Here is a 26,700-nt window from a genome sequence, read left to right as displayed (position 1 = left end):
TCCTGGGCTTGAGAAACTTAAAGCCTAGTTGAGAGATGGACATGTATAAAAAGTTAAGTAACAGCCCAGATTAGTATATGGTAAATCAGAGAGGAAGTGAGACTTCATCTGGATTTGGAATGATGGACAGGATTTTAACAAGTGGGGAAGAAGCAGGATATTTCAGGAACCAGAAAGGTGCAAGAAAAGAAGCAGGATGGGAATGAAAAGAGTGTACTTGGAGGCCATGAGGATGGTGGATTGGCTGGAATCGAGCCTTCCCAAGGTGACGGGGTTCCTGCTGATAGCATGTTGGGCAGACCACTGAGACACACACACACACACACACACACACACACACAGATATTTCCTCCCCCTGTGAGAGGAAGAAGAAAGAGTTTTAAAAATAAAGCCCCTCTTAATTATCCACAGATTATCTGCACTGCAGCTGATGTGGAACAAATCCTGCCTTCAGCTTGCTGGTGATGTCATCTCCCTGCTTAGGTGCTCATTCCTGTCTCTGTTTACAGCCCATTGGGAGCCGGAAAGGGAAGAAGGCTTCAGCATCTCCCCTTATAAAGCAATATATAATTTCCTCTGTTTGCTCTGCCCTTGGGAATCAGGCCAAGTATATGGGTAGAAAGTGAAAGGTGTTCCAGTTTAGTTTCTGTTACCAGACTTGGGTAGCAGGAGTTGGAGGAGGGATGGAACGGGGTCCCAGGTGGCTCTTTTGTTCCCCTAAATTAGGTGTCCAGGTGGACTTCACAGCACAGGCCATAGACAGACTCAGTGGGTGGTCCCAGCACTGTCTCTAACTGGCTAGGAATCCTCAGAGTGAATGGTATTCATTTATCAATTCATCAAATGTTTACTGACCCTGTCTATGCTAGAAGCACTGAGCTGGTGTTCCCTGAGCTTCAGTGCCCTTATCTGTAAAGTGAGAACTCAGACTAGAATCGTAGTCTCTCAGTGGAGATGCTGGCATTTGGGGGTGGGTGTCAGTTATTCACTGATAGTGATGCTTGGCAGGATGATTGGCAAATCTGGCCCTGCTCATTAAAGGCTGTAGTGACTCCTCGTCAGAGCAGCTAAGGAAGGCAGGACCACCCCCAGTTGAGGGCCACAGGACTTGTTTGTTACAATTATTTCCCAGCCTTAAGTTCTGATTATTTTGCTGCTGGGCCCGATAAAAACGTGCAGAGTAGAATTGCTGAAGATTGATGAAACATCAGAATATTAGGTACATCTTATTCAAGCATAAGGGAATTTTTAACAATAGCAACAACAGGTAACATCTGTTGAGCAATTACTATGTTCCAGACTCTTGGTAAATTTCTTTCATTATTAGTCATTAGAGGGCATCTGATTATTTACTATTTCAGGTCATCTCTGTCCCCTAATTTGCCCCCTTGGTTTTAGAACATTGAGTTGACTGTTGTTTTGCTTCATTTACCATTTGCAGAGTTCAGATGTGAAAGTATCCCTACAGGAGACCCTACAGGATTATGGGAATTAAAAAGCAGCCCTGGCTAGATTCAGTCCTTTGCACAGGATATAGTGTTTGTTCTCTCTGTGTGTGTGGACTTTATAAACTTATAAAACCTGTCACTTCCTTAGAAGCTATGATATTGCCTTTACTTCAGAGGTCTGAATTTACATTGCTAGTTTTGCCATTTTTTTCTCCCCACTTAGGTCCTATGCCTGTAATTTGAGTCAGCAGCCACCAGGGAGCAGTCAGGATATGATGATTTGACTCATTGCTTTGAAGAGCTAGGTTCCCATTATCAAAAAGAATACAATTCACCATGCCAGCCTGGTGTCATGCTAAGAAGTCTGTGCCCTGCTTTGCTGTGCAGAAAATCCCTATTCCAGGGGGGCAATAAAATTTCCTTATAATCTGGTATGTATGCTTATGCTGCCTACATGGGCAGCAAGAGATACAAAGTAATTAAATCTCAGTGCATGGCAAATTCTCTCAAAATAGTCAAAGACATTTGCAAAAGAAGGAAGAAAAGGGGTCCAAGTAGAAAAACAAAATTATTGATCCTTTATTTTCTGTCTGCAACTAGTTACTTTTTACTCTCACCCTTCTCAGCTAGTGCTGCTGTGTATGTCTGGAGAGCATAACAAATGATTTTCACGAAGGTCAGAGCTGATCATTGCCACCCACAGTTTGTGCATATTAACCTTCGGGGAGCAGGCATTTACATAAAAGTCATACCAGTTGATGATCTTATCAAATCAATCCATCTTCTCTCCCTTCCAGGGGAGCGCTGCACACAGCAGGCGGTGTGGCTGGGCAGTGCAAAGCCTGGAATCCCCTGAGCAAGCAGTGTTTCAGCTGGCTGGACAGATCAAATAACACTTGGGCTGGTTAACAAAAGACACACAAGTGGGAAGGTGCTGGAAGCTGAAGTGTGGAAATTTACCCAACATTGTTTCTTTGACAGGAAAGGAGACTTGGTCTGAAAGATGCTGCATTCCTGCCAGCCTCTCTGGATCCAGCAGAACACTGTCTCATTCAAGGCAGTATGGATGAGGGGCTGACAGAGGATGCTGCCCACATCTGAAGCCTCCAGAGGATCCTGGCTGGACAGCTGAGCTGCCCTCAGGTCTGGGACTTCAGGTGTAACTTGGTGTAGAGCTCATGAAAGGTGCTTGGATTTCTCCAGCTTTCTTCACCAATGCTCGACAGACTGGTTTGGGTTTCAGAATCTAAGAGGAGCTGGTAGAAAGGAGAGCTGGCAGAGGTATAAAGAAGTCCCTACAAGCCTCTAGAATCCATTGTTGGGATATCTTCATACTGCTCGGGACACAGAGGGCAGCTCCCAAGCTGCTGAAGGCTGTGATACGACTGAGCTTTGGACCATTGAAAGTAAAAGAACACAGCTCAGCAACAGCACCACATTTCAGCAAGAAGGAGCCTCTTTCAACAAAGGATTTAAAGGGGAGAGTTTCTGCATCTCTACTTTGTGGTCCATCATGATAGAGAACTTTACGTTCACATAGATAAGGAGACTGGTTTTTCTTTTCAAGATGCTATATTTGAAAGAATCATGAGCCATTCTAAGCTTCCAGGGAGGCTCAGGATACATAGGAGTTGGTGGACAGCCTTCCCAGTACAGGTTAAGGAAACAGTCTGAGCCTCCAACTTCTGCAGCTCAGCGAGTATGGACATATGCCACTCTTGTCTCCAGGGAGCTGGTGGCAGTGACATCACCCGGAGAAAAAGCATCCCTCAGCCTTGGGACTTGACAGAATGAGGTGTGCTGGGGAAGCCACGAGCTGGGACTTGGCCTTTCCTGACTGCCCCTTCATCCCATGGTCAGCCCCTGACCACTGAGCCAACGATGGCTGAGAAGGGCGACTGCATCGCCAGCGTCTACGGGTATGACCTTGGCGGGCGCTTCGTTGACTTCCAACCCCTGGGTTTCGGCGTCAACGGGCTGGTGCTGTCGGCCGTGGACAGCAGGGCCCGCCGGAAGGTGGCCGTGAAGAAGATCACCCTAAGCGACGCCCGCAGCATGAAGCATGCACTCCGGGAGATCAAGATCATCCGCCGCCTGGACCACGACAACATCGTGAAGGTGTATGAGGTGCTGGGGTCCAAGGGCGCCGACCTGCAGGGCGAGCTGTTCAAGTTCAGCGTGGCCTACATCGTCCAGGAGTACATGGAAACCGACCTGGCGCGCCTGCTGGAGCAGGGCACGCTGACGGAGGAGCATGCCAAGCTCTTCATGTACCAGCTGCTCCGAGGGCTCAAGTACATCCACTCCGCCAACGTGCTACACAGGGACCTGAAGCCCGCCAACATCTTCATCAGCACGGAGGACCTCGTGCTCAAGATTGGGGATTTCGGGTTGGCGAGGATTGTCGATCAGCAGTATTCACACAAGGTATGTCTGTCCAGAATGGCTGATACGGGTGGTGCATGTAATCCTCAAGAATGCTCAGTGTTCAAGAGGGTATTCCTAGCTCCCGTGGAATCAGAGGACTGGGGTCAGTATTTGGGGGAGGCTGGAGGGTGCTAGAAGGATCAGGGGCTGAAGTTGTTGCTGGGGGAGCAGGGAAGTTCTGGTTCTTAGTCTGGTCTAATGGTTCTGGCCACTAGTCATGGCTGTGATCGATGACTCAAGGCCGTACAAGAAGGGTTGGATTCGGTGATACAGCTCTGAACTCTATGGCTTTAAAATTGTGCTGCTGGGGAGTTCCTTGGTGGTTCAGTGGTTAGGATTCCGGGCTTTCACTGCTGTGGCTCGGGTTCAGGCCCTGGTTGGGGAACTGGGATCCCACAAGGCACGCGGCGCAGCCCAAAAAAAAAGACAAAAGCGTTGTGCAGCTGGTGAATTGCCTCTAGCACCCTCTTCTTCCTGCCATCCACCTAACCACCTACCCTGCCTCCTTTCTGCTCAGGACTCCCTGGGAGGCTTCCCACCACTGGAATCTTTTGCTCTGGCTCATCTCACCCCCTCCTCCCATCAAAGCTGCCCCACTCTGTGTTCCATTCTCTCTGTCCGTGGACGGAGGCATAAACGGTGAATCTGATAAACTAACTCTCGGTGTACGTTATCCAGCTCATGGCTCGGCTCTCCCAGGCCCCTGATGTACTAGCCCCCTAGTGTGACGCTAAAGCCACAGGTGCTGACCCCCAACGGGGTGGGCAGCTAAATGCTCCAGCAGCAGCAGAGATCAGAGCTGACCCGGCCACACCGACCCTTGTTCTCAAGGCCCCAGACGTCTTCTTACCTAATCCACTGTGCCCTTCAGGAACTGGGAGTCCTCTGAAATTCTATTCCCCTTACCTCAGTTCCTGCCACTTTAGGGGAGTCTCTGAGCACCTCAGCCAGGCACCCCTCAACAGAGCTGTGGAGTGGCTGTGCTCTCCAGCCTCCTGCCCAAACTTTTGTATCGTGAATTTTTACTAGAATGAACACATCCCTCAGGAAGTAGGTGCACCGTAAACTGTTACCAGCCAAGGGGCTGGGGTGGGTGACGAGAGGGGAGGGGAGCTCTGACCTTGAACATGCCTCAGTTTTCTCCCTGAGGCCCCATTCCTCTGCTCTCCCTCGCCACCCTATTTGCCTGCAGCCAGGAGGTCACGGACACCAAGAAACGTGCTGACCTGCCTGGTACAGCTGCAGCGGGGTGGGGGTGGGCGGAGCAGGGCTCCCTGTCCCACCCTGACTGGCTGGAACCTGGGGTCCAGCCCAGATTTCAGGCCTCGAATCAGCCCAGCTGGCTCTAGTTCCCTGGTGCTGCCTTAACCGTGAGCTTGCCCTCTGTCCCCCCTCCTGCAGCCAGGCCATCTGTCAAAACTGACAGCCGACTCTGTAGGAAGGAATGTCCATGGTAAAAAAAAAAAAAAAAAAAAAAAAAAATCATGCCCTTCTGTCTTCCTAACTGCCTGTGCTTTGTCTCTTTCTTCTGAGGAACAATGACCCCAAACAACTGAACCAACGGTTTTAATCCAAATCAGTTCTTATTTGGTAAAAGGACCAGGGAATCCATGACACTCTCATTTCTGGGATGCACAAAACCACCTTCTGAATTGGAATAAACCAGTACATTTGGGAGTCATAATAGGACCTTCCTCGATGAAAGGGTCTGATTAAGTGAAGTATTACAGGGAACGTGCGCAGAACAGCACGTGGTAAGCGTTTGGGAAAATCAGGGAAGGTGGTCACTGGGCCAAAGACTGGCTGTGGCAGCAATTCTTCGGAGGTGTGTGGTTGTCTGAGAAGGTGATACCGTCTGAGGAGGCAGAGTCGCGGGCTCCCTTCTGACGGCGCTGACTGCGACGTGGACAGTCACCTCTGCGAGCCTGCGTCTCCCCATCTTTGACAAGGATGATAATATGTTCCCTGCCTGCCCTGCTGGCCTGTGGTTGTGAATCAAAATGGAACATGAAAGCAAAGCCCCTTGTAAAGTAGTAAGGACCCCATCCATTCATCTAATGAGCGTTTACTGAGTACACAGGGCCCGGGCCCTGTGCTGGGAGCCCGGGAGGAGCCCCAGGTTCACGGACCACCGCAGGTGGCTGTGCTCCTGTCACTCAGGGGTGGGGAGCCACCTCTCCATTTGGAACTTTCATTTTCCTGACGCAGAGGAATTCAGATGCTCTGACTTCCTCTTCGTGTGCTCTCTTCAGTAAAATTAGCCGTGGGAGGTTAAAAAAGAAATCACCGGAGCCAGCTACGATCCCAGTAGGTGTTCACATCAGCGCTGTGTTCGGCAGGTGTCCCGTGCCCCCACCTGCTTCCTCCCCCATATACTTTCTGCTTTTACCTTCCTCCCTGCTCTGCCCCGAGTGATGACGAAAGCTTTATATGTGGTGCCTTTATTTATCTGATGTACATTTAAATCAGTTCTCATTTAATTCTCAAAATGCCGTGAGGCAGTTCGGGCAAATGGTCCGTTTTCAAATGGAGAGAACTGGCATTCTCAAGATTACTTGGCTGACTGTGGCAGAAGGGACGTGAGAACCGGCCTTCTTGTTTCCTGATGGATGACCTTTCTGTGTGCTGTCTCCTTCACGAAGGCTTTCTGGGTCTGCAGTTGGAATGAGTCCTTCTTTCCTTTGAATTCCCCACCCCCTAACCTGGATCTTCTAGCGCCCACCATTCTCTGCTCTGTTTTACTGTGTGTGTGTCTGCGTCTTCCATGCTCTCCTAGGCCAAGAGCTCCTTAGTTCCTGATGGCCGTGTCATGTTCATCTTGGTGTCCTCCAGGGAGTCTAATCCCATGCCTGAGACATGGCCCAGTTGATTGTGTTGACTGTCTTGAACTAATGGAAGAATTGTCATTGGCCAGCACGTTACAGATAGGAAGCTAGTTGGGCTCATTGATTCCATGTGCTTGGGAGGTTGGACTCTCAGAGAGAGAGCACGGCATTCTTCCAGCCAATGAATTGGTGGGGGTCAGACGTGTGCATCTGCTTTTCCTGGTGTGTTTGGAGGACAGTGCCTACATGTGAATGGCTCTAAACTGACCCCTCCTAAAGTTTCATGGATACTGTGCTTGCCTTGAAGAGGATCGTGCTCACCTGGGCTGCAGCTAGTGCCTTTGCGTGGGCCACAGCCCCTTGCCAGGGACGGGCTTTGTGATCCGACCGGGGGGCTGGACTCGGATGCAGCAGCCGGTGTTCACTCTCCTCATTGTGACCTTCTCACGGGTGAACAGCAAGCCTCCTTCCCTTCCACATCCCCTCATCTAGCACAGGGCCTGGCACAGGGTAGGCGTCCACTGTGTTTGTCTGGTAAACGAGGTGCCGGAGGAAATGGCCTTCTCTAATGAACAGCTGGCAGCACTGGGGCTTTAAGTCACAGTCAGGGAGCATTCTGAGCACGTGTTCCCCTACCACACCATCCCAGGGGTGTTGGTCTTTGCAAGGTGGAGGGCAACTGGAGGCCCCGGTTGGCCCACACTGTCAGGAAGATGGCAGTGGGTGGCGATGGGGGTGCTCTGATGGCTCTCACTCAACAGACACGGTATAGAGGCCCCTGGTTTCTCTGTGTCATTAACTGCATGACCTCAGGCAAGTCCTTTTCCTTGGATAGCTTACTCCCAGAAGAAGGGATCTATAAGGAGACCTCCCAATCACCTTGTCCATTCCTTCCATTTCACAGATGGTAAAACTGAAGCCTAGGAAGGGGAAGAGACTTGCTCAAGACCACACGAGGAGTGGCTGAGCCCGGAGTACAATGTCCAGTTTTCTCTGAGCTCCTTCTCAATTGTCTTATCTGCCGAATGGGGTCATCAGTTCCATTCTCCTTATTTCGCAGGATTCTTGTTAGAGTCACATGAAAGCGGGGATGTCAAGGGCTTTCAGATGTACAGGGAGCTAAATCATGAACAGAACCTACTTGCCCAGTAGATGCCATGGTAACACCAGGCAGACACCCACATGTCAGTTTCCCCTCCACTGACTTATGGACCCAGCTCCTGACGTGATGGCCAAAGGGTGAGTCGTGAGGTCCTACCTGATGGCGGCTGCCCAGCCTGTGGTCCTGTCATGAACCCCTTTCTGCCTGCCTCCTGGGCAGGCCTGCTAATTAGTTCCTTTGTGTTTGTGTCAAGAAGAGGCAGCTGAAGGATCAGAGCATGTTTTCCATTGGATTTATCCTATTAGGAAGTAGATGATCTCAAAAGAGAAAAAAAATGTAGTTTAAGACTTCACTAAGTCCTGTGTAAATTCTAAGACGTGTCAGGAGCCCCCAGAAGAGGGTGCAGAGGGCTGAGCAGCATGTTGACAGTCTGATTAGCTGTGTGAACGCGTCCGTTCAGGAAGGGGCCTGGGAGAGGGAACAACATTTTGGCCTTGCTGGGGCTGCCAGCGGACTTGCCTTTCCTGGGGGCAGTAAGCAGAAAAGCAAGCAAAGGAAAGAAAGCAAGAGTAAGAGGTCCATAAAGTATGTTTTGGTGGATCATTTGAGCAAGTCTAAGTTTTCTGCTAGGCTGGCCTGCCTTTGAGCCCTGACCCCTTTCTACTTCAGAACCCTGTCTTCTTACCTCATGGTTCATGATCAGAATGTTCTCACACGCTGCCTCCGTATCATGAAGATTCCTTAGAAATCAACTAGTACGGTGATCCTCAAAGTGTGGTCCTGGACCAGCAGCACCAGCTTTACCTGGGAACTTGTTAGAGGTGCAAATTCTGAGGTCCCATCTCAGACCTACTGAATCGGAAACCCAGGGTGGGGCCCAGCAAGCTGTGGTTTAGCCTCCAGGTGATTCTGAGGCCTGTGAACGTCTAAGCATCACTGACCTGAAGATGTGGAGTAGCTTGTCTGTGGACAGAAAGCGGACGCCCCTGGTGTGTCTGCTGCTGCTTGCGGCCAAGGTTCTCAAACTTGAACACAATGAAACAGGCTAGGAACTCCTCCCAGGTAACACAAGTGTGTTTGAAGTAGGTACCTTAACCAGAAGGGATAGTTAATGGTGGGGATATAAGGCACTGTGACGATGAATCGTGAAGATTGTCTTAGGCAGCATGGCTCTTAGGGCCTCGGTCACATCACTTGGAAACTGCCTGGTCCACCATCCCTTGAGCTTGGCAGAAAGCTGTACAGACCAGGGAACTCCATCAATAGGAGTGTTGGTTCTGTTTAGGTTTTACTTTAACAGGAGTTAGGCGATACGAACGATGATTTTAGAAAACATACTTTTCATCCTGGTGTAAACTACTTCACTAGATGTTATTTAAAGACAAGACCTTGCTTTCACAGTTCAGTGAGATCGAGTGTTTGATTGAGGGCTCAGCAAATTACTGCAGTTTGGTAAGACTTGTGGTTCAAGGTCCCAAAGGAGGCAAAGAGGTACATGATGGAGTATATATCAGCCAGCTTCCGAGGGCTTTGCACAGAGCTTTGATCAGCTGTGTTTATGCTGGTTCAGTTGTGTTGATCAGCCCCACCTCCTGGCCACTCTGCCTTCCTTTGATGGCTTCTTGTCTATCTCCCTCTGCCTAGGCAGACACACAGAAAGCTCCCCTAGAGCACGGATTCCCTTGAAACTGAACCTAGGAAGAGGAATGCTCATTTCTGTGGCTGAAATAGAGTCTTGGCAGGTGATCAAGAGAATGTTCCTTTGTTATTCTGTGTGCCTGTTTTTTGCATGGTCTCCACCTTGAAGATGCAGGTCCCTAGGTGCTGGAAGGGAGGAAGGGCTTGCCTGAGATCCCAGAACAGGACTGGGGTCCACAGTGCTGGCATTGGGAGAGGCCTAGCCACTCTCGAGAGGCAGGGTTCATGACAAAATGGGCTCATTGAAGGACAACTTGCTGAGGGCCCAGCTAGAAGTTCTTAAGCCACTAAGCATGTTATTCCAAATCAGTGGAGCTGAAAAGATTTATTTAAAAGGCTATGAAATATCCCTTTTTAAAAGGGAAAACTATGACCTAGGGGATTAGAACAGAGGTTGTGCTAGAGAGTCAAGTGTCCCTGAACACTTAAGCCGACTTGGAGAAAAGCCAATTTTGTTGGCTTTCAGTGCATCCCCCTAGTTCCCACTGCAGCCCTGCCCCCAGGAGCAGGGTCTTCGTTCTGTCCCTGGGCCTCCTGGGGTCCTCTTCTGCCCACTCCCAGAACGCTACACCCAGGCCTCCCTTCCTGGGAAGCAACCCCACTTAGCTCCAGGGGTGATATTATAAATCATTAATAACTGGCATGGTTCAGGCACCAACCAATTAGAAAGGAAGCTGGCAGAGTCCTAAGGCAGGGTTCTGGAGGTGCCCTGCTTGCCAGAAATTGACCCTTTATTGCTGGATCATAGGGAGGTCTGGGAGTATCTGGGAATGAGACAAAGGTGATGAGCAAGGGAACCAGGGGCTTCAGCAGTAGCTATTTCCCAACCAGTTTGCAGGTATTTCATTATTCTAACAGTTGGCCTAGCTGTACCAGTGCATACCAGTGCCTTCCTCTTCATGTCAAAGCTCACCCTTCCCACGTGCGTGTGGGTCTGGTTCTCCACTGGGGGTGAATGGTGGATTAAATAGTGCAAAGAGATCACTAGCTCCCTCCTTACTGTCAACACAAGCCTACTCGCTCACCTACTCACAATTAAAGCTGCCACCTCCTGTGGCAAGCTCCAACGCTCCCGCAGAATTCAAGTCAGCCTTCCTGCTAGGATTGCCAAAGGAGGAGCTAGTATTTCACGCAGTACAGGCTTGCTGGGGACAAATTCTTTGTTTATCTAGAAAGTGTCTTTATTTTACTCTCATTTTAAAAGTTTGTTTTCCCGGGATACAAAACTCTGAACCTATGGTATTTTTCTCTTTCAGTACTTAAAAAATGGCATTGCTTTATTTCCTATCCTTATTGTTTCTCAGAAGGTCTTTATTCGTATCATTGTTCCTCTGTATGTAACGTCTTTCTTTCTGACTGCTTTCAACATTTTTTCTTGATCTTTAACTTTCAACAGCTTGACTGTGATGTGCACAAGTATAGTTTTCTTTGTACTTATCCTATTTAGTTAATTCATTGAGCTTCTTGAATCTGCAAATTGATTTTTTCCCCACCATATTTGGGACATTTTCAAAAATTATTTTTTCTGCCCCACTTTCTCTTCTCCTTCTGGGCTCTGATTACTATGTTACTCAGCTTGGTATCATCCCAAAAGATTGTCCCATCTTTTTTCTCTCTTTTTTTCAGAATGGGTAATTTCTATGGTCTGTCTTCAACTTCATTGACCCTTTCTTCTGCCATCTTTAATTTGCTGTTAAGCTCATTTGGTGAATTTTTCATTTTGGATACTCTACTTTTCTAGAATTTCTATTTGGTTCTTTTTTATAAGTTTCCACTTGTGTGCTGAGATTCCCCATCTTTTCACTCATTGAGACCATATTTTTCTTTAAGTCCTTGAACATATTTATAATAACTGCTTTAAATTCTTGCTAATTTGAACCTCTGGGACATCTCAGGATCTGTTTCCTATTTACTTTTTTCTCTTGAATTTGGGTCACTTTTTCCTCCAAATTTCTAGTAATTTTGGGGTGTTTGTGGATATTACAGTTGATACTCTGAAAGAAACTTGAATGATATTGTCTTCCTTTAATGAGTGTTGAATTTTGTTCTGACAGGGAGTTAATTTACTGATGGTAAATTATGGAATCCTTGATCCTGTTAAGGCTTGGTTTTATGCAGGCCTAGAGGAGATTTTACTCCAGAGCATGATACTTACTCCTATGGTATGACCTTTCTGTTGTCTCACTTGAATGCCTAGAATGTTAACAAGGCATTTTCCCTCTGGCTGGACTGAAACTCCTATGTATCTAATGTTTCTGCAACCTCTACTATCCCTGTTCTGCTATTAGTACCAAAGTAACTACTCTCTGTTAGGCCTCACCCTGTGTATATGCAGACCAGCCCTCATCATATGCAGACCAGCCCTCAGCCAGAGATCTATGGGGGAACCCCCTACAAACTTCTGGGCCCCTACCCTATGAAGCTTCTTCTTCTCCAGTATCCTGCCCCACCGGTTCCAGTGCTTCTGAAGCCCTGGACTCTACCTCCTCAACTCAGTAGGACAAACATGTTCTGCTTTGTTCCACCTCCCTGTGCTATGGTTGGGAAATCTACCCAGGCAGAGTGCCAGGGTGAAGATGAAGCTCACCTTATGTGTTTGCTTCCCTTCTCTCAGGGATCCTGCACAGCCTATTGCCCAATGACTGAAAACTGCTGTGTATGTTTGTTTAGTTTTATAGTTGCTTTCAACAGGAGGGAAAATCCAGTACTTGTTACTCCATCATGATCAGAAATGGCCAGTGCTAACATTTAATGATGTAATCGTCTGTGTGGCTGAATATCTTTTAATGCTAGCTTGTAAGCACCTTGGAGGAAGTGTTGATTGATGACTTACTTATCTCTGCCTCCCTGTAGCATGCTTAATGAATATTATTAAATGGAATTAAGTGGAGAGTCTGGGAGATAAGTGTTGAATTATGTGTTCCTCCTTCCTTTATACCTAGGAGATGTGCTGGGAAGGAAACTCCTTTCAGATAGCATCTTCAGTCTTGGTGGGAAAGATCCCAATTGCTCTATTCCTGGCTCCAGTCTCTCTACTTGGGAACTCCAAGGTTGTAAATGTCTCAGGAACATGACACTGTCTTATTCTATAGGCAGATATTCCTGTGTTTATGCTGAAGAAGAAAGGTTAGAAAATTCGATCAAACCTTTAAATTTTCTCCTGAAATGTGTTTTTTTTTCTTCATCTTTTACTTTGGTAGCCTGTTAAGAAGACAGTACTATAGAAATAGAAGGCTTGAGGGGAGTATCATATTGCTATGTTTATCCTTACTTTCATGGGTAGCTTATAATTCAGTACCACACTTCTGGGAGCTGGGAGAGACCAATCCTTATCTCTAGCCTCATTTGCTGCCACCCCACTCATCTTGTGCTGTGATATCACTGCCTTGTCACCATTTGCTGGAAAATGCCATACTTGGTGACAGCTCTAGTCCCACACACTGTTCCCTTTGCTCCCACATAAACTCCTACTTATCCCTGCAGACTCCACTTAAAAGCCCCACCTCTGTAAAGCTTCACCAGCTTCCCAGGGGAGAGTTAATCACACCTTCCTCTGGTTTTCCACAGCAGTCATCTCCACACTATTGTGATTATTTGTTTGTGATCTAATATGTTTATGATTATGCCTCTTCCCGCAATAGATAGTAGGGCCCTTAGGAAAGAGTATGAATCTCATTCAGCTCTGTACTCCTAGCAACAAGCATAGTATCTGACATATACGTGCTCGTTAAATGCTTACTGACTAAATGCCTTTCCACTGAATCAAGCATGAGCCTCAAGAACCTCCCAGGATAAATTATAATTTCTCTTCTTCAGGGCAGTTTTCAAATATCTGAAGTCATCTACCACGTCCCTCTAAATCTCTGGAGCCTAGAACTCCTTTGTCTTTACACAATAATATTTAGGTACTGTTCTAAGTGCTTGAAAGGTGTAGACCTATTTAGTCCTCATAACAACAATGTAATATTAATAATAATAATAATAAGTGCTGCTGTTCCCATTTTACAGATGAATACACTGAGGCACAGAGAGTAACTTGTCCAAGGTCCCCCAGCTAGTAAATGGCAGAGTTTGATTTCAAAGCCCAATAGAATAGCCACCTAATAGTGGCTTCAGGTCATGCTTTATCCACTGAGCATACTGCCTTGTTGACTATTTAGATGACAGTGTTTCCAGAGGTCACACTATCCTGACTGTCCTTTCACTGACCTCCTCCTACTTATTAGACCCCAGAGGGAGGGTGACATCTCTGCTCCATAAATGACTCACTGCTCATGCTGCTGGTATTTTGAGGGGCAATCATGTCACTCTATTGGCTCATATTGAGATCGTACCCAACTTTCTTCCGTTCAGTTTTGTATTCCCTATTTTACATTCATATCATTGATTTTTAGTCCCAGTACAAGACTTTACCCTTCTCCCTGACAAGTTTCATCTGCTTGGCTTCAGGCAAATATTCCAACCTGACAAGATCTTTTTGGATCTATGTTCTATCACATAATCTTATCCCATACAGCTTCACAATTCACAAGCCTATCTTCTATGACTTCACCCATATCACCAGTTTTAAAATGTGTGAAGAGATTCGGTGAAAGGCTTCATCTTATGGCCACCAGACTCCTCCCTCCAGGGTGACACTGACCCTAAGCCAGAATTCTTTGGGTTTAGTTGTCCAACCAGTTGTGAATTTACATAATTATACAGTGGTCTGACCCATGTCTCTTCATTGTCCGCAAAGATGTCCTATGAGATTTAGCTAAATGCCTTATTTAGATTCGGGAACATTGTCTATAGAATCCACTCATTCTACCTCAGTACAATTTTAAACTCATCCCAAAGTAAAAAATCCCAGTTCAAGCTGCATGACCAGCTGTGATTCCTAGATACACAGAACTCAGATATTGGCAAACACTACCTCTTTACTTAGAGAAAACATGATACATGAAAATTTAAACTTAACAAATTTGTGTTGGAGGTGAGGGCATGGCTAAATAAACTATGTTCACCCACTAAATGGAAAGTTATACAACCATTTTCAATGGTGATTTTGAAGAGTTTACAATAACATAGAAACTCTTTATGTAATACTGATTAGGTTTAAAAAGCAAGATACAGAATTGGATAGCTGGTATGATCATAAGTTTAAAACAAGGAGAAAAGAATGACATATAAAAAATAGACTAGAAGTAAAAACTCCAAAATGCTAATGATTTGACTACACATGGCTTTTCCTTCTTTTTACTTTTCTATAATTCCAGAAAAAGTACAGCATGAACATGCATAATTTTGTCACAGTAACCTTTTCAGGTAGGAAGTTGGGGAAGTTTGCTGGGTGGGAAGAGTAAGTTTACAAGATGTTTATTGCAGAAAGTGGTAAACTGAGATTATTTGGTCCCTAAGAGAGCAGGGTCCAACACAGTGGCATCTGGCCCGGGAGCCTGTGCATGCTGACCCTCGACTGTATTCTGCCTTGAGGTGCCCATGGTGTTGCATGTTTAGATCTTACCTCCTCACCCAGAGTGGCAGCCCTGCCTTGGCCGCTGTCTCCATGGGAACATGGGACAGGCTCTTCTGGGTGTGCCATGCCCCTGGGAAGCAGGACCACCCTCCTCATAGGTGGGGTGGGCATACACTGACTGCTACCATGGGACCCTGAGCAAGTTATGTAACCTGCCTCTGGCTGGCTCCATCCTCTCATGATACTAGATTCTACTTCAAGGGCTGTGTGAGGAGTAGAGGAGATGATGTGTGTGATGTGTGTGTCAGCCATCTGGGGAACACTTGGTAAATACTAGCGCTTTTTTTTTTTTTTAACTATGATTATGAATCACCATTGGAGGGAGTTCTGATACCTGAAATTCAACCACTAATGATGCCGAAACCCAGCCTCTGTGCACTGGTGCCGAATCAAATCTCAGAGGCAGAGTTTTGGGTGAAGTAGAAAAGAATAGCTTTATTGCTTTGCCAGGCAAAGGGGGACACAGCAGGCTCATGTCCTCAAAACTGTGTGTCCCAACCTGGGGGGATTTGGTGAGTTTTATAGCAATTGTTCAAGGGTGAGTTTGCTGATAAGGATCAGGTTATGTGCAGGGCCTGCATTCCTTTAATCTGGGATGAGCTTGATGAGCTTCTGTGGTTCTCGAGGTTATCAGACTATAACCTTCTCTCTGGAATGAAGAATGCTTCATCAAGTGATTAACATCTTCCATTTGTTGGAAGTTTTAGTTCTGCAGAAGAGCTCAAAGATATTGTTATGTGTATCCCTTGAGGCAGAACCAGGACCCTGCCCCAAGGCTGCACTATTGCTTCTTGACTGCTCCTCCCTTGTCTCTGCATCCCCTCCCTTCCCTGATTAGCAACTGTTTGAACCTGCCCTTTGGAACTCAGGGAAAGTCACAGAGGCTGAAGCCTATTCCTATTCCCTACAAACAAGAAATGGGGTACACAGCCTTCTGTGCCCAGGAGCCCCTCAGGGTCCTGCTCAATTTCACTAACAGTACATTTTATTGAGGCAGTTGACCATGTTTTAGTTTCTCTTCTAAGATACAAACTGAAGGAATGAAGAAGAGGGGGAACAAGTCAGCAAGCCTTTATTTGAATGAACTTATCAAAATGGATGGATTAGGAAGCAGTGTGCTGGGGGAAGTGTGTTTAACCCAAAAGGGGACCAGAATAGGGAGCCTCCTGTCTTAATTTTGACACTTTGGCAATTTAGCCAAAGACTGATTCTAGTACTGATGTTATACGCTAAGAGTGATATTCAAAATACTTAATAATTTCTAAGGTTTGGGACCAACCAATCAGAACTGCCATCGGTGATGACCCATCAGGATGGGTCCTGGCTACCGCTGCACACATCACCCTACAAAGCCTGGAGAGCAGGGCCTGGCCTCTCCAGAGGTGCTCATTTAGGTGTCCGCCAGTGACTCCACATCCAGACAGGCAGAGCAGCAACTGAGAGCCAGGCCCTTGTCCCAGAGCTGCCCCACGCTTATTCCTGCTTCCTTCTGTCTCGTCCATGATACCATGTTTGCCCTCTGCTCTCCAACACACACCTGGCAGCAGGAAAAGTGAAGCCATTCCTTAGTCTCCCTTCTGGGCCATGCTGGCCCCTCCTGTGTCCCCAGATGACCTGGACAGCAGGTTTCCAGGATGTTGGGGCCTCTAGAGTACGGCCATGAAGATTTTATTGTTGCACCTTCTACACGGAACTACTACCATCTGCAGAAACCATGCATCCTCCTGATGGTAAGCTCAGTTAAGCAGTTGTGATATGCAGGACTTTTCCCATTTTAAAGCCCTACCCCAATTATTTTGGAGTTGGAGTCACAGTTCCCTGTGTGGGAGAGCAAACCCAGGAGCACAGAATGACCGGCCTGGTCTGGCTTCACAGGCGTGAGGAATCACCATGGTGGAAAGAGGTTGTCCATAGATCACATGATGAATGCAGAGGAGTCTGCAGCTGGGAAGACTGAGTTTGTAAGTCTGGTTGTCTTTGGCTTTTTGTGTGAGCTCTGTTCTGTGCTCACCAGCTGCCCTCAACCCTGACCCCAACCAATTCGCATATGCTGGGTGGGTCAGATGCTAATGCGAGTGCATGAAGAGCCAGTGGCTACTCTAGTTGGGGAACCAATATCATGATATCTACCCTGAAAAATTTCCTGCAATTCACAATAGTACACCTTGGGGGTACTTTCCCATCAATGATAACTCTGGATCCTCACACCAACCCTCTGAAGGAGGCAGGTCACATTAATTATTGTTCTCACTTGACAGCTGAGGACTAGGGAGCCCCTGGGGTTGAGAGGCTCGTCTAAGACCCACTGCTAATAAGCAGCAGAGCTGGACCAGACCTGCCTCCAGGGACCAGGAGCAGCTGATGCCACTGGGCTCAGCTTCAGAACTTGAGAACTCCCCTGCTACCTTCCATGATGAGATGAGGGAGGAGTCACGAAACAGGGGGGCACTTGCTTCTGCTTTCTCATGAGGACATGTGGAGAACAGAGCAGTTCTGTGACCTTCCCTGTGCCCCACAGTGGGCAGAGATGGAGCCAGGACAGGAAATGATGATCCCTGTGTCCTTGGCCCTCCCTTCTTCTCTCTATGGGTCCCCACCTTCCCACGTCCCTGCTGCTGTCCCCCAGCACTCCCACACACCCTCTCCCTCTATCTCTCCCGACTGGAAACTTACTGAATCCCAGGACCTGCTTCTTTGGAACACAGGCTCCCACCGAGGGTCCCAGAGCTCGCTGCCCCAGCATTCAGCCAGCTGGAAAAGGGCTACCAGCTAGCGTATCCCTTTCAGTAGAACACTGGTTTATATTTGCCTTTAAACTCTTTTTTTAAACGATTTTATTGAGATATTCTCAACATACCATACAATTCACCCATTTAAAGTGTACAATCCAATGGCTTTTAGTATATTCAGAGAGTCACGCATCTATCCCCAGAATCAATTTTAAAGCATCCTCATTACCCCAAAAAGAAACCTCACCCACCTGAGTCATCATCCCCCAAAGTCTCCATCCCCCCAATCCTAGGCAACCAAGAAATCTACTTTCTTTCTTTATAGATTTGCCTGTTCTGGACATTTTATATAAATAGAATTGTGCAATATGTGATCCTTTGTGACTGGCTTCTTTTACTTAGTGTTTTCAAGGTCCATCCACGTGGTGGAAGGTTTTAGTACTTCGTTTCTTTTTACTGCCAAATAACATTCCATTGTATGGACATACAACATTTTGCTTACCTATTCCTCAGCTGATGGATATTTGGGTTTCCACTTTGGGGCTATCAGGAATAATGCTGCTATGAACATTCATGCACAAGTTTTTGTGTTTACAGAGGTTTTCATTTCTCTTGGATGTAGACATAGGAGTGGAATTACTGGGTCATATGATATTGTTTGAGGAAATACCAGGATGTTTTCCAAAATGGCAGTACTATTTTACATTCTCAACAGCAATGTATGAGGGCTCAATTTCTCCTAATTTTCACTCACCCTTGAGATCTTCTATTTGTTTTTATCCTAGCTATCCTAATGGGTGTGAAGTGGCATGTCACTGTGGTTTTGATTTCCATTTCCCTGATGGCTAATGATGTTGAACATCTTTTCATGTGTTTATTGGCCATTTGTACAACTTCTTTGGGGGACTGTCTATTCATATCCTTTGCCCATTTTTAATTGGTTTTTTACAGCAGAATTGTATAAGTTCTTTATATATTCTAGATACAAGTCCCTTATCAGATAAATGATTTGCAAAAAATTTTCTTCCATTCTTTGGGCTATCTTTTTACTTTCTTGGTGTTACCCTTTGAAGCACAAATGTGTTTCATTTTGATATCCAGTTTATATATTTTTTCTTTTCTTGCTATTGCCTTTGGTGTCAAAACTAAGAAACCATTCCCTAATCCAAGGTCATGAAGATTTAACCCATGATTCCTTAAAGTTTTATAGTTTTAGCTCTTACATTTGGGTCTTTGATGCATTTTGAGTTAATTTTTGTATAAGGTATGAGATAGAGGTCCAACTTCTTTCATATGTCTCTCCTTATGTCAGTACTACACCATCTTGATTACTGAAGTTTTGTATAAGTTTTGAAATCAGGAGTGTGAGTCTGACAACATTGTTCTTTTTCAAGGTTGTGTTGGCTATTCAGGTCGCAAAAAGGATATAGTCTATAATATGGATGAATCTTGAAAGCATTATGCTAAGTGAAAAGCAGCCAGTCACAAAAGGCCACATATTATATAATTCCTTTTATATGAAATGTACAGAATAAGCAAATTCATAGAGACAGAAAATAAATTTGGTGCCAGGGGCTAGATGTTGGGAAAAATAGAGTGTGACTTCCAATAAGTATGAGGTTTTATGTTTGGGTGATAAAAATGTTCTTGCATTAGATAGTAATGATGTTTGGCAAGGTTGTACAATGTACTAAAAACCACTGGATTCTTAAATAGTGAATTTTATGATATGTCAATTATATCTCAAAAAATTAATAAATAGATAATTTGAACATCACTATATTTCTTAAAGAAATTAAATTTTTAGTTAGAAACCTTCCCACAAAGAAAACTCCGGGCCCAAATAGCTTCATAGGTGAATTCTACCAAATATTTAAGTACCAATTCTACAAACTCCTCTCAAAAAACTGAAGAGAAGGGACTACTTCCCAATTTATTCTAAGCATTACTGTGAAGCAAAACCTGACAAAAAACATGACAAGAAATGAAATATCTCCCATTAACTTAGATGCAAAATTTCTACACAAATCTTTAGCAAATTGAATTTAGCAATATATAAAAAGGAAAATGCACCTCAGTCAAGTATGTCTTCTCTCAGGAAGGCAAGTTTGGCTTAATATTTGAAAGTCAATGTTATAACCATTTGGGGAAATGATTTGGCAGTGTCTTTAAAAGTTACACTTACATCCACCATATGATTCAGACGTTCCACTTCTCTATATTTACCCAAGAGCAACGAAAACATATGTCCATACAAAGCCTTGTGTGTAAATGTTCATAGCAGCTTTCTTTTCATAGAGAAAAACTAGAAGCTACCCAGATGTTCATCAACATCCATGTGAACAAACTGTGGTATATCCATACAATGGAATTACTACTCAGCAACAACAGGCAATGAACCATTCACAACAGTTTGGATGGATCTCAAAATAATTATGCTGAGCAGAAGAAGCCAGACCAAAATGAATGAATGAAGCAAATACTATAGGACTCCATTTATACAGAATTCTAGAAAAGGTAAGCTAATCTGTAGTGACAGAAAACAGATTAATCGTTGCCTAGGGAATGGAGAGAGATTATAAAGGGACATCAGGAAACTTTTGTGGGTGATGCATGTGTTCATTATTTTGATTGGTGATGGTTTCACAGATATAAGTATATAAACTTATCAAAACTGTACACTTTAAATATGTACAGCTTGTTGTATTTCACTTATACCTCAAAGATGTTTTAAAGTGAAAAATCTTGGGACATCGGCCTAGATGGTGGAATAAAGAACCTGAGCTCACCTCCTCTCACAGACCCACCAAAATCGCAACTATCTGCAGAACAACCATTGAAAAAGACCAGAACCTACGAGAAAAGATCTTCTACAACTAAAGACATAAAGAAGAATCACAACAAGAAGGGTAGGAGGGGCAGACTCCCAATAAAGTGTCATACCCTGGGGTGGGCAACACACAAAATGGAGAATAGTTACAATTGCAGAGGTTCTCCCAGAGTAGTGAGAGGTCTGAGCCCCATATTGGGCTTCCCAGCCCAGGGGTCCTGCACCAGGAAGATGAGCCCCCAGAACAATTGGCTCTGAAGGGCCCCAAGGCTTAATTTTGGGAGTCCTAGAGGGCTGGGGGAAATAGAGTCTTCACTCTTAAAAGGGTGCACACAAAATCTCACACTCCGGGACCCAGAGCAGAAGCAGTAATTTTGACAGGTGCCTGGGTCAGACCAACCTGCTGATCTTGGAGAGTCTCCTGGAGCAGCAGGAGGCAACTACAGCTCACCCTGGGGACATAGAAACTGGTGGCATCTATTTGGGGGAGCTCCTTCTACCACGTGGATACTGGTGCTGGCAAGAGCCATTGTGGAATCCTCCTTCTAGCTCGTTAGCTCCAGGACCCAGCCTGCTCTGGGCCAACAGCCCACAGGCTCCAGTGCTGGGATGCCTCAGGCCAAACAACTAACTGGGCAGGGACACAACCCCACCCATCAGCAGACAGCCTGCCTTAGACCCCACCCCCCCCCACCCCCCAAGCCCACAGCTGCCTCTGGACACAACCCTGCCCACCAGAGGGCCCAGGACCCAGCTCCACCCACCAGTGGGCAGGCACCAGCCCCAGAATCCCCTGGACCCTGGCCCTGCCTTCCAGAGAGCCTGCTCTAGACTCTGGACCAGCCTCACCCACCAGGGGGCAGACACAAGACACAAGAAAACTACAATCCCACAGCCTAAGCACCCAACCCACCCACAAGCAAGCCAAATCCTGACCTGGGACTGGCTGGACCCTGGCCCTGCACACTTGAAACAGGTCAATACAAGCTTCAGGATACCTCAGACCCTGTACCCAACTGTGTCTGGAACCAGCTCCACCCAGCTGTGATCTGACACAAGCTCTGGGACCCCTGGGCCCTGCAATCAGACTGCAGGACCCAGCTCTGCCTGCCAGTAGGCTGGCGCTAAGCCCAGGACCTGGCTTCACCTGCCAGTAGATGGACAACAGCCCCAGAGTATTCTGGACCCTGACTCTGCCCACCAGTGAGCCAGCACTAGCGCCAACCCCCACACACAGGGTTCCACAATCTGCCACCTCATGACCGGGTCCTGCCAACCAGCAGCTGGCAGCCTCTGCACAAGGCAGGGCCTGGCAACCAACTGGACCAGGGACAACCAAGCCTACCACACCACTCACGTAGTCAGCCTGCCATAACAGAAGGACCCATGCAGCCTTCATAGGGTAACCAGAGGGGACCGCACTGCTGGGATGCACAGGCTATCTCCTATAAAGGCCACTTCTCCAAGGTCAGGAAAGGTAACCACCTGCTGGATACATAAAAATAAACAAACAAAGAAAAAAACCCAGCAACCTAGGCAAAATGAGGCAACAGAAGAACATGTTCCAGATTAAGGAACAAGATAAAAAAGCCCAGAAGAATAAGTGAAGTAGAGATACGCAGTCTACCCAAGGAGGAGTTCAGGGTAGTGATCATAAAGATGATCAAAGAACTTGGGAGAAGAATGGATGCACAGAGCAAGAACTTAGAAGGTTTTTGTTTGTTTGTTTGTTTTTTACAAAGAATTAGAAAATATAAAGAACAGATAAAGAATATAATAACTGAAATGAAAAATGCACTAGAAGGAATCAATAGTAGACTAAATGATACAGAAGAACGGATGAGTGAGCTGGAAGACAAACTAGTGGAAATCACTGATGCTGAACAGCAAAAAAGAATGAAAAGAAATGAGGACAGTTTGAGAGACCTCTGGGACAACATCAAGTGCACTAATATTCATGTAATAGGGGTCCCAGAAGGAGTAGAGAGAGAAAGAAGCTGAGAACATATTTGAAGACATAATAGCTGAAAACTCCCCTAACCTGGGAAAGAAACAGACATCCAAGTCCAGAAAGGGCAGAGAGTCCCAAACAGAATTAACCCAAAGAGGAACACAAGACCCATTGTAATTAAAATGGCAAAAATTAAAGATAAAGAGAATATTTAAAGCAATGAGGGAAAAGCAACAAATAACATACAAGAGAACTCCCATAAGGCTATCAGCTGACTTCCCTGTAGAAATTCTGCAGGCCAGAAGGGAGTGTCATGATATATTTAAAGTACTGCAAGGGGAAATCCTACAACCAAGAATACTCTACCCAGCAAGGCTCTCATTCAGATTTGGTGAAGGGATCAAAAGCTTTACAGGAAAGCAAATGCTAAAAGAGTTCAACATCAAACCAGCTTTACAAGAAATGTTAAAAGACCTTCTCTAAGAGGGAAGAGAAAAGGCCACAACTAGAAACATGAAAAAATATGAAAGGAAAAATCTCATTGATAAAGGCAAACATACATTAATGATAGAAGATCAACCACTTATAAAGCTAGTAGGCAGGTGAAAAGACAAAAGTAGTAAAATCATCTATATCCACAATAAGCAGTTAAGGGATACACAAAACAATTAGATGTAAAATATGATATCAAAAACAGTAATCATGAGGGAAGGAGAGTACAAATGCAGGGTTGTTAAAATGCATTTGAAATTAAGAGATCAGCAACTTAAAACTATTACATATGTATAGAGATTGCTATATATAAACCTCATGGTAACCACAAACCAAAATCTATAGTAGCTTTACACACAAAAAAAGACAAAGGAATCCAAACATAACACTTAAGACAGTCATCAAATCACAAGAGAACAAAAGAAGGAACAAAAAAGACATACAAAAACAATCCCAAAACAATTAACAAAATGGCAATAAGTGCAAACATATCAATCATTACCTTAAATGTAAATGGACTAAATGCTCCATTCAAAAGACATAGAGTGGCTGAATGGATACAAAAACACGATCTGTATATATGCTGCCTATAAGACATTCACTTCAGATCTAAAGGCACAGACTGAAAGTGAGGGGATGGAAAAAGGTATTCCATGCAAATGGAAATCAAAAGAAAACTGGGTAGCAATACTTATATCAGATAAAATACAGTAAGTCCCCTACATACAGACCTTCAAGTTGTGAACTTTCAAAGATACGAACATGCCCCTGTATGCCAGCTGTTGCACAGTACTACTGTACATTTCAAGGTACTGTACTGTAGATTAAAAATGTTTTCTTCTTTGTGTGTGTTTGTTGTTTATGTATTATTTGTGTAAAAAGTATTCTAAACCTATTACAGTACAGTACTATATAGCCTATTTCACAGTAGTTGGCTACCTAGGCTAACTTTGCTGGACTTAACAAATAAATTGGACTTATGAACATGCACTCAGAATGGAACTCGTTCATATGCAGGGGACTTGATGTAGACTTTAAAATAAAGACTGTTACAGGAGACAAAGAAGGACATTACATAATGATCAAGGGATCAATCCAAGAGGATATAACAATTGTAAATATATATGAATCCAACGTAAGAGCACCTAAACACATGAAGCAAATATTAACAGACATAAAGGGAAAATAGACAGTAACACAATAAAAGTAGGGAAATTTAACACCCCACTTACATCAATGGATAGATCATCCAGACAGAGAATCAATACAGAAACACGGGACTTAAATGACACATTAGACCAGATAGACTTAATTGATATTTTTAGAACACTCCATCCAAAAGCAGCAGAATTCACATTCTTTTCAAGTGTACATGGAACATTCTCCAGGATAGATCACATGCTAGGCCACAAAATAAGCCTCGGTAAATTTAAGAAAATTGAAATTATATCTAGCATCTTCTCTGACCACAATACTATGAGACTAGAAATAAACTACGAGGAAGAAAACTGCAAGAAAACCCCACAAACACATGGAGGCTAAACAATATGCTACTAACCAACCAATGAATCACTGAAGAAATCAAGGAGGATCAAAAAAATACCTGGAGACAAATGACAACAAAAACATAATGATCCAAAATCTGTGGGACACAGCAAAAGCAGTTCTAAACAGGAAGTTTATAGCAACACAAGCTTACCTCAGGAAATGAGAAAAATCTTAACCTAACCCTACACCTAAAGGAACTAGGAAAAGAAGAATAAACTAAACCCAAAGTTAGTAGAAGGAAAGAAATCATAAAGATCTGAGCAGAAATAAATGAAACAAAGTCTACAAAATAATAGGAAAGATCAATGGAACTAAGGGCTGGTTCTTTGAAAAGATAAACAAAATTGATAAACCTTTAGCTAGACTTATCAAGAAAAAAAGAGAGACCCCAAATCAATAAAATCAGAAATGAAAAAGGAAAAGTTATAATCAACACCACAGAAATACAAAAGATCATAAGAGACTACTACAAACAACTGCGTGCCAAAAAAATGGATGACCTATAAGAAATGGACAAATTCTTAGAAATATACAATCTCCCAAGACTGAACCAGGAAGAAATAGAAAATATGAACAGACCAATTACCAGTAATGAAACTGAATCAGTGGGGAAAAAAAAAAAAAAAAAACCTCCCAGGAAACAAAAGTCTAGGACCAGATGGCTTCACAGGTGAATTCTACCAAACATTTAGAGAAGAATTACCACCTATCCTTCTCAAACTATTCCAGAAATTTGCAGTGGGAGGAATGCTTCCAAACTCATTCTAGAAGGCCTGCATCATCCTGATACCAAAATCAGACAAAGATACCACACACAAAAAGGAACATTATAGGGGCTTCCCTGGTGGCGCAGTGGTTGAGAATCTGCCTGCCAATGCAGGGGACACGGGTTCGAGACCTGGTCTGGGAAGATCCCACATGCCACGGAGCAACTAGGCCTGTGAGCCACAACTACTGAGCCTGCGCGTCTGGAGCCTGTGCTCCGCAACAAGAGAGGCCGCAATAGTGAAAGGCCCGCACACCGCGATGAAGAGTGGCCCCCCGCTCGCCGCAACTAGAGAAAGCCCTTGCACAGAAACAAAGACCCAGCACAGCCAAAACTAAAATAAAAATTTAAAAAAAGGAACATTATAGGCCAATATTACTGATAAACATAGATGCAAAAATCCTCAACAAAATATTAGCAAACCAAATCCAACAATACATAGAAAGGATCATACACCATGATCAAGTGGGATTTATCTCAGGGGTGCAAGGATTTTTAAATATCAGCAAATCAATCAATGTGATATACCACATTAACAAATTGAACAGTAAAAGCCATATGATCATCTCAATAGATGTAGAAAAAGCTTTTGATAAAATTCAACATCCATTTATGATAAAAACTGTCCAGAAAGTGGGTATAGAGGGAACCTACCTCAACATAATAAAGGCCATATATGAAAAACCCACAGCTGAGATCATACTCAATAGTGAAAAGCCTAAGTTCAGGAGCAAGACAAGGATTACCACTTTCACCACTTTTATTCAACATAGCATTGGAAGTCCTAGCCACAGCAATCAAACAAGAAAAAGAAATAAAAGGAATCCAAGTTGAAAAGGAAGAAGTAAAACTGTCCCTGTTTGCAGATGACATGATACTATACATAGAAAATCCTAAAGATGCCACCAGAAAACTACTAGAGCTCATCAATGAATTCAATCAAGTTGCAGAATACAAAATTAATATACAGAAATCTGTTGCATTTCTATATACTAACAACAAACTATCAGAAGAAGAACTTAAGCAAACAATCCCATTTACCATCACATCAATAAGAATAAAATACCTAGGAGTAAACCTACCTAAGGAGGTAAAAGAACTGTACTCAGAAAGCTGTAAGACACTGATGGAAGAAAGTGAAGATAACTCAAACAGATGGAAAGATATACCGCATTCTTGGACTGGAAGAATCAATATTGTTAGAATGACCATACTAACCAAAGCAATCTACAGGTTCAGTACAATCCCTATCAAAATACCAATGGCATCTTCCACAGAAATATGACAAATAATTTTAAAATTTGTATGGAAACGCAAAAGCCCATGAATAGCCAAAACAATCTTGAGAAAGAAGAACATAGCTGGA

General features: G+C 44.6%; 1 protein-coding gene across 1 annotated transcript in view; it reads left to right on the top strand.

The window, feature by feature from the left end:
- Window positions 1-3,254: 3,254 nt before the first annotated feature.
- The window catches only part of MAPK4 (mitogen-activated protein kinase 4), a gene marked incomplete at its 3' end in the record, with an annotated part of 75,003 nt that continues 51,557 nt past the window's right edge, over window positions 3,255-26,700 (top strand). Inside the window, exon 1 of the mRNA XM_082853273.1 lies at window positions 3,255-3,875. Within this exon, the coding sequence (XP_082709399.1) occupies window positions 3,330-3,875 (546 nt within the window). The 5' untranslated portion in view covers window positions 3,255-3,329. The remainder of the gene's footprint in view (window positions 3,876-26,700) is intronic.

The sequence above is a fragment of the Leucopleurus acutus genome (assembly GCF_964270905.1).
Source record: "Leucopleurus acutus genome assembly, chromosome: 13".
Classification (NCBI taxonomy): Eukaryota; Metazoa; Chordata; class Mammalia; order Artiodactyla; family Delphinidae; genus Leucopleurus; species Leucopleurus acutus.
Note: the sequence above shows the minus strand (reverse complement) of the source record. Positions and strands in the feature narration are given on the sequence as shown.